This window comes from Meles meles, chromosome 16 (genome assembly GCF_922984935.1).
Source record: "Meles meles chromosome 16, mMelMel3.1 paternal haplotype, whole genome shotgun sequence".
NCBI classification, from domain to species: Eukaryota; Metazoa; Chordata; class Mammalia; order Carnivora; family Mustelidae; genus Meles; species Meles meles.
This window is the reverse complement of record NC_060081.1, coordinates 54920603-54932874: the sequence shown is the minus strand read 5'-3', so window position 1 is coordinate 54932874 and position 12272 is coordinate 54920603. Positions and strand designations below refer to the sequence as shown.

Below are 12272 nucleotides of genomic sequence, written 5' to 3'. Positions count from 1 at the left end.
TTACAGGACACTCCAAGATAGGAGATTCTACATAGAAATAAGAAACCCACCGAGAGGAGGAGCTTCATATGTTTGTACAGTTTGGAACTGGTCAAGTAGAGTTTTGTTGTAAAAAGTGCTACACATTTAAAAAGAGTTCTTAGTAGAGACAGTAAGACAAACTTCTACCAGAGTACACAACAAACAACTTTCTGCCTCAGCTGTATAATCTAAAAGTTAAAGGTCCCAGGAGTGCCATCCTGAACCTGGAACGTATAGACTTCAGAGGTAGTTTCTGGACAACATTCTTTTTTTCTCTCTCTCTCTCTCTCTCTCTCTCTTTTAAAGATTTTATTTATTTATTTGACAGATAGAGATCACAAGCAGGCAGAGAGGCAGGCAGAGAGAGAGAGGAGGAAGCAGGCTCCCTGACGAGCAGAGAGCCTGATGTGGGATTTGATCCCAGGACCCTGAGATCTTGACCTGAGCCGAAGGCAGCGGCTTAACCCACTGAGCCACCCAGGTGCCCTCTGGACAACATTCTGATCTTCCTCTTCCTCTACAGAGAAATACTTCTCAATCAAGTTTAATGAAGCTTTGTATACAGATTAATTTTCATGGTTTTGTAGAGCCTCGATTTTGTCCAAACCTTCAAATTCTTCAATCATTATACTAAGTTTTTCAGTTTCACCTAGTTTCTCAGCAGCCTAAATGATGTTTGAAATAGCATCCAGAATAACCAGAATAATTTTGGTATCCTTTACAGTTAAGAGGTTCATCAATGGTTCTATTATGCCACAATGAATGAGGTATACAATCTGTTCAACTTTCCCACCACTTGTATAGTTTGTCACAGCCCAGACAGCTTCCTTTTGTGTCTTAAAGTCTGCCTTAGAGAGAACACCAATGAAGAATGGGACTAATCCATGATTCACAACTTGCTGTATCTGGTCCTGGCGGCAGCTGTGATGTTTGACATTGTCCACGTGGCTTCCTTCTGAATATTAGTTTTGGGGTTCATTAGCAGGCTGGGAAAGACGGCAAGTGCTCCTGCATCTATTCAACCTGAGTCTGTTCATCTGTCCCAGTGACAATATTTCCTCTGGCTTTTAGTGCAGGAGTCACAATGGGCAATTCAGTAGCTCCTAGAAGCTTCAGAAGATGGGGCACAACTCCTGTTTTCACAACCATTTCAGTCCGTTCATTTGGACCATCAGTAAGGTAGGAAATGGCCCAGCAGGCATCTGCCAAGACTTCTGGATCATCGTGATGCAGGAGACGAACTAAGGTAGGAAGAATCTGCTCAACAGCATCTAACGGGGGTGCAGGATTCTTGTTGCAACAAAGATTTGAAAGTGTCCAAGTAAGGTTACGTAAGTAGCCACATGCTAACGATGACCTATCAGGAACCGCAAGGAGAGCCAAAAGCAGATCAACTGCACCATACTTGAAAACCAAGTCTCGAAAAACTGAACTGTCACCTGCAATGTTTCTTAGAGTCCATACAGCTTGTTTGCTGATGTGGGCATGGGAAGATGCCAACAGAGAAATGAATGCTGGGCCAGCACCTCCATCTACCACAGCCTTGGTCTGTTCTGATGTCCCAGAAGTAATGTTAGTGAGAGCCCAAGCAGATTCAAACTGAATGGGACTACAGTCAGTTCTGCCCAAGAAGGACACAAATTTTGGAATCAAACCAGCCCAGATTATGTTGTCGGGGAGGTGGGAGATGCTTTTCCCGAGAAAGCAGCTTCCTAGCAGCTTGAGTAGCCTGGAGCTGGCTTTCCAAATTGTTGCTATTTATGCCTTTGACAGTGTCATCAACAGATCAATTTACAGTGCCCTGGTTGTTGCAGTTTTCCTGCAGTGGAGAGGTAGCATCATTGGGAAATGAGCTTATGTTTCTCCTTTTCAGCATCTGGTCATCCTTCTTAACTTTCCTCAGCTCCACATTAACTTCTATTTGATGCCGCCTCATTTCTGTACTGTCTTTCCCCTTGTTCTTGAATCTTGAATGTTAAAGCATTCTTGTTGGTGGACATGGTTATGAGACAAAGGGAGAAAGCTACACGGCCGGCTCAGGCTTCCAGGGAAGGCGGTCTGGGATGCGCAGGCTGCGGGTCAGCTGCCCTCAAAACATCCACCATGGATCACCCATAATTGATTTTTTTTATGTTGATTTTGTATCCTTGCTGAACATGCTTATTAACCCAGAGTTTTTTTTAAGTAGATTCTTTGGGATTTCCTGTATAGACAATCACATCATCTGCAAATAAGGAAAGTTCTTTTTCTTCTTCTTTAACTTCCTTCCCTTCCTTTCCTTTCCCTTCCCTTCCCTTCCCTTCCTTTCCCTTCCCTTCCCTTCCCTTTCCTTCCCTTTCTCCTTCTGTTCCTTCCATTCCATTCCTTTCTTCCTGTCCCTCTCTCCCCTACAATTTCTAGTACTATGTTGAGTAAGAGTTGTGAGTAGGGACATCCTGCCTCAGTCCTTACCTTATGAAAAAAAAATCAGTCTTTCACCATTAAGTATAATGATAGCTACAGGGTTTTTTGGTAAATGTTCTTCATCAAATTGAAGAAGTTGCCTTCTATTTCTAGTCTGCTATGAGTTTGCATCATGAATGGGTGTTAGATTTGTCAACTGACTTTTCTGCATCATTTGATATGATCATGCAATTTTTCTTCTTTAATTTGTTCATGTGATGGATTACAGTGATTGTTTTTCAAATGTTGAAACAGCTTTGCATGCCTGGAATAAACCCTTCTTGGTCATGGTATATAACTTTACACATTTGAAATTCTACTTGCCAAATTTTGCTCAGGTTCTTTCATTTAGATTCATGAGACATATTGGTCTGTAGTTTTTTTTTTTTTAATGTACAATCTATTTGGTTTTGTTATCAAGGTAATAATGGCCTCATCAAATGAGTAGGGAAGTGTTTCTTCCACTTCTATTTTCTGGAAGAGATTTTTATGAACTTGGTATTCCCATTAAAATGTGCTTGCTAACATTCTCTAGTGGGTGTGTTACTCATATATTTTACCCTTTCCTAAGACATCCAAGTTTTCTTCCTCCTTGCTTATACTCAGATAAAGGTCTTGGGTTCCTCTTTCATCTAATTTAAATCCCTCGAGCCATCTCCTGTGGCAATTGGGACTCAAAGCCTCTGCCAACATGGACCAGTGGCCTTGGGAAAGAGACTCCACATGCTTCTTTAGCTTTTTCAGCAAGCAGAGGCAGAACTGCCTGTTCTCTTAGAGACCCTGCAGGGTTCATCTTCCCTCACTGACACAGAGAGATCTCTAGTGACCACTTCTGGTCAATATTCCATGAGCATGCAAACCTCTGCAAATTTTTAACAGTGATTATATTAGGATAGAGACATTGTGAATTATTTTCTTGCTTTATAATTTCATGTTCTCCAACATGCTTTTCTTCATTGAGAAGTTGTATCTTTGTGGTGGCAATAAGTTGGAATGACAGGTTCTTTGTTCCTAAGGGATGGGGGGGAGAGCTCTAATGTGTGCTGTGCTCAGCCCTGTGAGTATTAGCATGTGCCCATTCCCTGAACAAAAGGGTGTGGAACAGACTCGGCCACTGGGAGATTTTGGGAACTGGGAACTGGGAACCATTCCAATCTAGTTCTATAAATTCTGGATGGGATAGAGAAAACCCTCTCCCAGGAAATTCTAGGTAAACGGGTGAGGTCAACACAGTAAACAAGCATAAGGGAGTCCTCGTCACATGTCCTTGAGCCCCAGCTCACCTGTGAATTTCAGTAGCAGAGTCAGCAGCAGGGATGGCAGAGGTGGGCAAAATCGGGAGGCAGGGACAGGCATCATGGTGGCCCTGAAGTCTTCTCTGTCCAGGTGTTGTCCTGGAGAGGCCCAGGACTCTGCTCTGAGGAGAGAAGACACTTTCTGCCTCCATGATGCCAGAGGAAGGGGATTGTGATGAGAGGAAAGACCATGGGACTTTCAGTTTTTCTTTGAGATTATCAAATAGGCAAGGTGAAGAAGTTGCTGCTAGAAATGATTGGTTTTCCAGAGTTAAGGACATGTCATAGACTTGTGCTCATTCCTGAGCCTCATTCCACCTGTGGTCTCACCAAGCTGCACCCCTGCTGATGTAGAGGCCCAGAGACATGGTGTGGGAAAGAGGTTAGAATTTTGGAGATGGTGATAATTTGTGTCTTAGAGGATGGAAGGGGCTACAGGGAAGGTGGGGCTGGGAGAACACTCTGCAAGAAGGAAAGTAACACACCTAGAAACACACCTGGAAGGTGAGGACTGCCTCTGTTGTCTGTGCTGGGTCTGAGATCAGCTCTGGGGGAAAAGAGTAGAGGGATAGAAGAAATACTCTTAGAAATAGAAAAGAACCAGGATGCTGGCTTCTTTCTTTCTCACCTCTGCAGTGGGCTCTACCCAAGCACAAAGGCTGTGTTGGGACTCTCAGTCCACACTCAGCTGGTGACCCTTTAGTGTCTCCGAGTCCATAGTTGGGCACTGACTGCTAGGGTGATTTTCCTGTTGCTTCCTTGTGAGCTGTGCCTCCTCAGGGATCAATAAGATGTTAAGGCCAGTTGAGGTGTTAGAGCAAGAGGAGAGTCCACAGCAGGCCCAAACTGCATATAGGAGATGAGAAGACTCCTCTCCCCTTGTGATGTCACCATCCTATCACATTGTTCTGGAATGATGAATTCCATGCAGGGCCTCCATCCATGGCCTCTGCTGAGGGCTGTGCAGGAACTCTCCTCCAGGTCCAGTATTCTACACTTCCTCTCACCTTCAGCAGACTTCACTTCTCCCACCAGATTCTAAACTCTACAGAGCATGAGATTTTTAGTGCCTTGATGGTCAAGAATATTGGCTTTGCAACCAGATGTAGTTTAGGATTCAATCCTGAATCCACTTCTTGGTGACTGACCTACATATCCTTTGACCATGAAATTTTCATTTGTATAGCTGAAATACTCACAAGTGAGTTCATAGTCTGCCCTTGGATATTTTCTTCTCCCCTTTCAGTATGTGGCACGTCCATACCCATTTGGCCAAACCAAGAAGGACCCATGTTCTACATCCTCACTTGTCCACTCATGTCTACACATTCCCAGACCCTGTTAGTTTTACCTCCTAAACACTTCTTGAATCTATTTCTCCATCTCCATTGTCATCTCTGTGTGAATGAAAACTATTACTTCCTAATATGCTAACTCCAAATCTTCTGCCCACGGTTAAGCTCTACCTTCTACTTGATCTAGGGTCTTCCACAACACAGATCTGAGTAAACTCCTTTTTTTGTGTAAATCATTTTGTAGATTCTCATTATCCTTGTATATTAAGACTGCTGTATGGTATTTGGTCTATGGCATATACTATGTGGTATATCTTACATTGTATGTTGTATATATGTTGTATATGATGTATGGTGTAAGGTATGTGGTATTTGGCAATGGCATATTGTATATGCCATGTGGTATATGATATGTGGTATACAGTATATTGTATATGGCATATGGTGTGGTAATAGTATGTGGTATATGGTATATTATGTGGGCATACATGTCTGGTATGTGGTATATAATATACAGTAAATGTAGTGTAAACAATCCATCCTTCCTTGACTTGCTTGGCCCTTAGAGACGAAAGAATCCCCAACTTTTCCGGTCCCCCCACAGCTTCTCCCGTTCACATCGAGTTCCCTGGGAAACAGGTGCTGAGATGAATATTAAGCAGGTCATTCCCAGGGAGTGCTTTAGGATCCAGCAGTGGCTAGGAGAAGGGAGCGGAATTGTATAGAAGAAGTTGAGCTGCAGTGAGGTCCCAAATAAGACCTCAGTTGATCCCCGTGGAGCTCTGGTGCTAGGATGTTCCTTCAGAGTTCTCCTGAGCTGGGTTGAGAGGTTGGACCTTTACAACCCTGTTGACGAGCCACTGAATGTGGCAAGGTCTCATGCTTGATCTTGGGCATGGTGGCTTTCTTCTGCTGAGGCCATCTCAAAGAGGACTGACAGCTGAGGGCCATCTCCTCAGGCCTGGTGTATCACAGCATCCATCACCCTCTACCAAGCCCCTTCCACTTCAATTCCTCAGGCTCAGGACATGGATTAACTGCCTCTCCCACTGAGGTCTTAAAGCTACCCTACCTCACCCAAGTGCCCAGAGTTCCCTGACCCCACTTTGTCTAACCTGGGTTTTACTAATTGGAAACATTTAGGGTGAATATCTTGGAGGACTCAGAAGCAGGTTCTTTTGGGATCTCTGAGTGCCAGGCTTTGGAGTGAGCTCTAGCAGAAGACAGAGGACAGAGAAAGGAAGAGGAACCTTAGACCTGTGAAGTAAGATAAAATCTGGGTATAGAAAGACAGAAGTCTCCCCATGCCACAGTTCCTCACCTTGTCCCCCAATAAGGTGCAAGAGGCAGAGATCCAGCCGAGGACATGATGTTGATATATTTAATAGAATTAATTTTTGAAACAGTTTTACATTTAGAGTAAAATTCTGACAATAGTACAGAGTTCCAATATAGAGCTGCACACAGTTTCCCCTCTTATCAGTATCCGACAGTAGCATGGTGTATCTGTGATAATGAACCATTATTATTCACCAAAGTCCATAGTATATTTAGATTTTTGTCTTATCTTGGGTCCCTATAACAAAACAGCAAAAACTGGATGCCTTGAAACAACAGGAATTTATTTCTCACAGTTGTAGAGGCTGGAAGTCTGAGATCAGGGTGCCATGATAGTTGGATTGTGATGAGAAGTCTCTTTGTGGTTGTGGACTGCGGACAACTTGCATTCTCACATGGTGGGTGGGGTGAGCTGGCTGTCTGACCCCTTTTCATGAGGGCATGGATCCCGTTCATGAGGACTCCACCCTCAAGACCTCATTACTTGTCAAATATCCCAGCTCTAAATCCCATCACAGTGGGAATCAGATTTCAACACATGAACTTTGGAGAAACAGAAACATTCACTGCAAAAGAGATTTCCTTGGTTTTTACACTTTCTGTTCCAGACTTCCACGCAGGATACCACATTACATTTATTTGTCATGTCTCGTTAGGCTTTTCTCATCCGTTACAACTTCTCCAACTTTCCTTGATGGTGATGGCCTGACAGTTTTGAGTAGTGTTGCTCAGGTATATGGTGGAATGTCCCTCTTTGCAATTTGCCGGATACTTCCCTCATAAGCAGATGGGAATGGTGGGCTTGGGGAGGAAGGTCACAGAAGAAAAGTGTCACTCTTTTCACATTATATCATGGAGCACAAACCACAGTGAACTCATGGCAAACTCATGATCACCTGGCTGAACTGTATTTGTCAGATGTCCCCTCTGTAGTTACTCCTTTTTGCTCCTTTCTGTCCTCTTTGGAAGGGAGTCACAACAAGCAAGGACATGAAGCATGTCCTTCATGAGTGGGCAGTTAGGGTCCCCCTCCTGAAGGTGAAGTATCTAGTTGAATCATTTGGAACTTTATGCACAGGTTATTTTTCTTCTTCTCAATTTATTAATTTATTCAATTACTTATATATATCAATATGGGCTCAAAGATTTATTTATATATGGCGTTATAATCAGTTTTAGTCATTTAGGCAGCTATAACAAAACATTCCAGACTGGGTGGCTAGTAAACAAAAGAAAACTCTTGCTCATAGTTGAGGAGGCTGAAGTCTGAGATCATGGAGCCAGCGTGGTTGGGAGAGAGCCCTCACAGATTTCTCCCTTTGTCCTCACATGGCCGAAGTGACTGGGGAGCCCTGGGCAGGGGGGCTCTTCTGTAAGGGCCGATCCTACTCCTGAGGATGAAGCACTCATGACCTGCTCACCTTCCAGAGGCTTCCCCTGCCAATACCCATCACATGGGCTTGAGGATTCCAACACTCAAATTTTGCGGGGACTCGAACATTCAGACCAGAGCAGAATCAGATGTACTACTTTACTTATTTGTTGCTCAAACCGTTGACCATTGGGAGCTCTTCCAGAAGGTTCCTGTACCTGTTCGACAGACTCCAATCAGTGGGCTATCGGTTTGTTTTTTGCAAATCCACTTGCTCACTTTCTGAAGGATATGAAGTTCTGATAGAACTTTTAAACACAAAGAGGAGAAAGTAGTATTTAGTGAAATGGTTTTAGGTACATGTACCAGTGCCAAATGAAGTGAAATGGTATTTTAAAAAATCCAAAATCTGACAGAAACTAGTGTTTTCAATGATGTATTCCCCAACTTATGTTTTAAAAATGCAGTGGCCTAACACATGGCTGTCATTCTGACAACTGAGGACGCAGACAGTCCCTTCTCTGTCAGGGTCCGCATCCTATTTGAGGATGAGACAAGCACACACAGGAGGTTCTCAGTTTGCGTGGTGCTGACATGCATGAATGTCAGTCGCCACAGGTCTGTTACATACCATCAGTCCCCCAAAACATGGTTTCAGTTTCATTTGCCATGGAGGAATTTTCCATGAGCAATTGCATGAGGTATACACTTTGCTGCCAGCTCTTCCTCAGGCCACAAATATCTATGTAACTAACAGGTGCTCATCATGGTAAGTAAGAATCATGTCTTTCAAAGCTGGTAGTGGTGGTTCTCTGTGATTCTGTTACTCACTTTACCACAGATAGCAATGCAGGTGATTGTGTTGTCTCCTGGTCTTCCAGTGAGGAACCCTGGTGACATTGTACAAAAGTGAATAGTGGCCAAAGGGAATTGGCACAAAGCTGAAAGTGTGATGGAGAAATGAGAAGCGATAGGATTTTAGGTGAAGTTCAAATTGAATGTGAGTGGGGCTCATGAAGGCATAGCTACCAGGGGAATGGTGACAGGGGTGCTGGTCCCCAGAGTGTGGATATGCAGCCAGAGTGAAGGCAAACTTACAAGGTCACTGAGGTGGTGGTGGTGGTTGGGGGAGGGAGGCAAAGGGTGAAAATGTCCCAGGGGTAACAGATGCCAGCATATTCAAAATAATGATGTAAATGTTTCACGACATTGAAAGTGTAAGGGATAGAATTTTGGAAGCGATCCCATTTGAGACTAGAGTGTGGTAATTCAGAAGCTGGCTCTATATGGTCAACCATGTGATCAGAAGAAGACCAAGTACTGTGCAAACTACTCCTGATGTGTCTTTATAACAACAAATGTTGGAGAGGATGTGGAGAAAGGGGGACCCTCTTAAACTGTTGGTAGGAATGCAAGTTGGTAAGTCCACTTTGGAAAACAGTATGGAGGTTCCTCAAAAAGTTAAAAATAGAGCTACCCTATGACCCAGCAACTGCACTACTGGGTATTTATCCCAGAGATACAGATGTAGTGAAAGGAAGGACCCCAGGCACCCCAATGTTCATAACAGCAATGTCCACAATAGTTAAACAGTGGAAGGAGCTGAGATGCCCTTCAACAGATGAATGGATAAAGGAGATGTGGTCCATATATCCACCAATGGGGGCACCAATGATTGTGAGAAGGAGCAGCAGGAACTGTGGGCAGGTGGGTCTCTGGGGAAGCAAGGCATTTGGGCAGAGTTGTGGAAGCTTCTAGTTGTTCCTTGTTACAGGTTGGGCTCCTCAGGGAAGGAAGGAGGCAGCAGAAACTGAGGGTGGCATGTAGTAGGGGAGCTTTGGAACCATGTTCACAGTTAATTATCTGTTCATCATTCTAGAAAAGTTCCCCATGTGTTTCCTATGTCATCAGTGCTTTTTTCTTCCTGGGACATCTGTTTTGAGAGGACTGGCAACCTGACGTAGGACTCTGCCACCTCAGCCTTCCTCTGTAAGTCCTGATCCCCCTCCCCCATACACTCTTGTCTGTCCCACAGAGGGTCAGGCAGGAACCATCCTCAGAGTAGCCATCTGGCACCTGTCAGCATTCTCTTAGATGTGGAGTCCTTACTCAAATAATTTAGAGATGGTCTCCAAGGGTTCTTCCCACCCAGCTGCCTCTTATTCAGTCTCTCCATCCGCTTCCTTCCCAGAAGCCCTAGGACTCTGTGTGCATTTCCTGACAGTCTTTGATGCCACCCACCTCCTACAGGCCCCCACACACTTCTTGGGAGTTGGACACTTCTCAGAGAGATCCTAGAGATTCCTGAGGGTGTGGAGAGAAGTGTATTACCTACCCTTTACTCCAGGTGGTGCTGACCCTCTGTGACCAGTGGGCTGCCCCTCTTCCTGACCTGGCTCCTCTGGGACTGAAATTTGCTTGCCCTCCCTATCCCACAACTTACAATCAGCCCTCACTTCCTGTGGGCGTAGATGGCAGAGACAGTGATGAGCAGCAGCAGCTTTGGGCCCAAGGCGAGAGCCACCAGGAGTAGAGTAGACAGCTCTGGGTCTGGAAATGAAGGAACAGGAGGCACCATCAGGGTAGTCATCTAGGTTCTATTCCCAGGGGCCTCCATTTACATCATTCAAGGTGACTCAAACTTATTAATGTTCTGGAGGTCATTAATATCCTCCCCTGTGATCAGACTCAAGGCAGAATTTGGGGTAAGAACTTCTTCATTTCACTCACTCCTTTCTCACTGTCAGGTGTCCTTCTTGAGGGAAAAGGTGGGGAGAACGAGCACTCAGGAATGTGTAAGTTTGGTTTACTGAATTGGTCCTCATACCCAGTGGGGCAGGTCATACAGCCTCTTTCTGATGAGCCAACAGGCTCACAGTTTACAGACAGTGGACAGATGAGGTGGTTCAGACCCAAGGAAACCCCTTGTCTTTGGACCAGGACAAAGCCAAACTCTCTGGGCCATAGGGACAAATGTCTGCCTGGCCTCACGTGGAGTGAGAACAGATGTCACGGTCAGTGAGGGGCAAGGCTGCTCTGCTTTGCTCCATGCACATGGTTTGACAACTCCCATGTATAGAGGTGAGGAGGGAGTCCTCAGGCTGACCTGACCTCAGGAGACCTGCTGGATGGACAATATCCTGGGGAGGCAAGGGAATGGGGTCTAGTGCTCAGGAGAGTTTCAAACACCATCCAGCCCACCTGGACCCCAATGCCACTGTCAGTTGACGTCTTTCTGTTAGACACAGAGGTGGGACCTGTAAATACAGTTTCAGATTCTTTGCCTTTTTACAATGACTGGGTTTTTTATATTTACACAAAGAAATTGAAATGATTTTTGAAATATGTGGAATAATTTTAAAGGAAGGAGCAGAGAGCTCACCATATTTGCCCCTGGCATGTTAAGAAGATGGCAGGTCTCAGCTGGGGGTTGGGGGTGCTGGACTTTTTCTCTGTTGAAAGGGCTGTATTGCCTATGTTTGTACCTGCTTCTAGAGGGCAGCCTCTAGCAGAGGACTGGAGGAAGTGGGGATACAGAGACTTAGCCAATCCTCTCCATTTAATACACTCAAAAAGAGCATCCAGCATGCCAGCTTTCTGTCTGAGGCTGAGTCTTGCTGTGTACCACATTGCTTTTAACATCACCCTTTGCCAGTCCTGCCTCCTTCCCTTTCTTGCAAACATGGATTGGCAGCACTCCACGGTGAGCTTTCTCTCTTCTCATATCATCTTAGAGTCTGCTTCCCAGGGCAGCTGGCAGGCAGAGTTTATCTGGGAGGGGTCTGATTTGCCAGCTCTAATGAGAACAGTTGGACATGGGTCCCTATCAGCTGGCTGGCCAAGAAGTCCCCAGTCCTGATGAGTGGTAGAGCAGGGTAAGTCCCACTTTGCCTTGGCTGGAACCTCACTGTGGTGACCTGGGCTGGTATAAGCAGAGGAGGGGCATACTCCGGCAATCTGGAAATGAGTCGATCATTATAAGAACTACAGGTTGGGTGGCTATTGCTGGGCATCAGTCCTTCGCAGGAAGACAATACAATGTGAAGACCAATTGATCACACATGAAAAGTTCTTTGTTAATGTCAGAGGACTTCCAGGCAACATTGTAAACTCTAAACTCCTAGAGCTGAAGGGCAGAAAAAGCTTGAGGACATAACTGGGTCCAATATAATCATAAGAGCATCAGTGCTACAGAGAGGATTGAATTCTCAGCTACAGGGCACCTGTTCTGCCATAATAGGGCTATGATGGCAAATATGAGAGAGAGAGATACTGAATTGTGGGATAGGGACATTGGGGCTAAGGCATTCAAAGCCCACAAGGCACTATTTGACTGGTGAAGACAAGGCAACAGCGGGGTGCCTGGGTGGCTCAGTGGGTTAAAGCCTCTGCTTTCAGCTCAGGTCATGATCCCAGGGTCCTGGGATCGAGCATCGGGCTCTTTGCTCAGCAGGGAGCCTGCTCCCCCTCCTCTCTCTCTGCCTGCCTCTCTGCCTACTTGTGATCTCT

At 45.2% G+C, this 12272-nt stretch overlaps 1 protein-coding gene across 2 annotated transcripts in view; it reads right to left on the bottom strand.

The window, feature by feature from the left end:
- Nucleotides 1-6536: 6536 nt before the first annotated feature.
- The window catches only part of LOC123926783 (signal-regulatory protein beta-1-like), a 105368-nt gene continuing 99632 nt past the window's right edge, over nt 6537-12272 (bottom strand). Inside the window, exons 5-6 of one of the 2 annotated variants that reach the window (XM_045980939.1) lie at nt 10207-10313; nt 6537-8071 (exon numbers count right to left, since the gene is read on the bottom strand). In XM_045980939.1, the coding sequence (XP_045836895.1) occupies nt 10216-10313 (98 nt within the window). In that variant the 3' untranslated portion in view covers nt 6537-8071; nt 10207-10215. The remainder of the gene's footprint in view (nt 8072-10206; nt 10314-12272) is intronic. The other variant, XM_045980938.1, reaches the window with a different exon arrangement.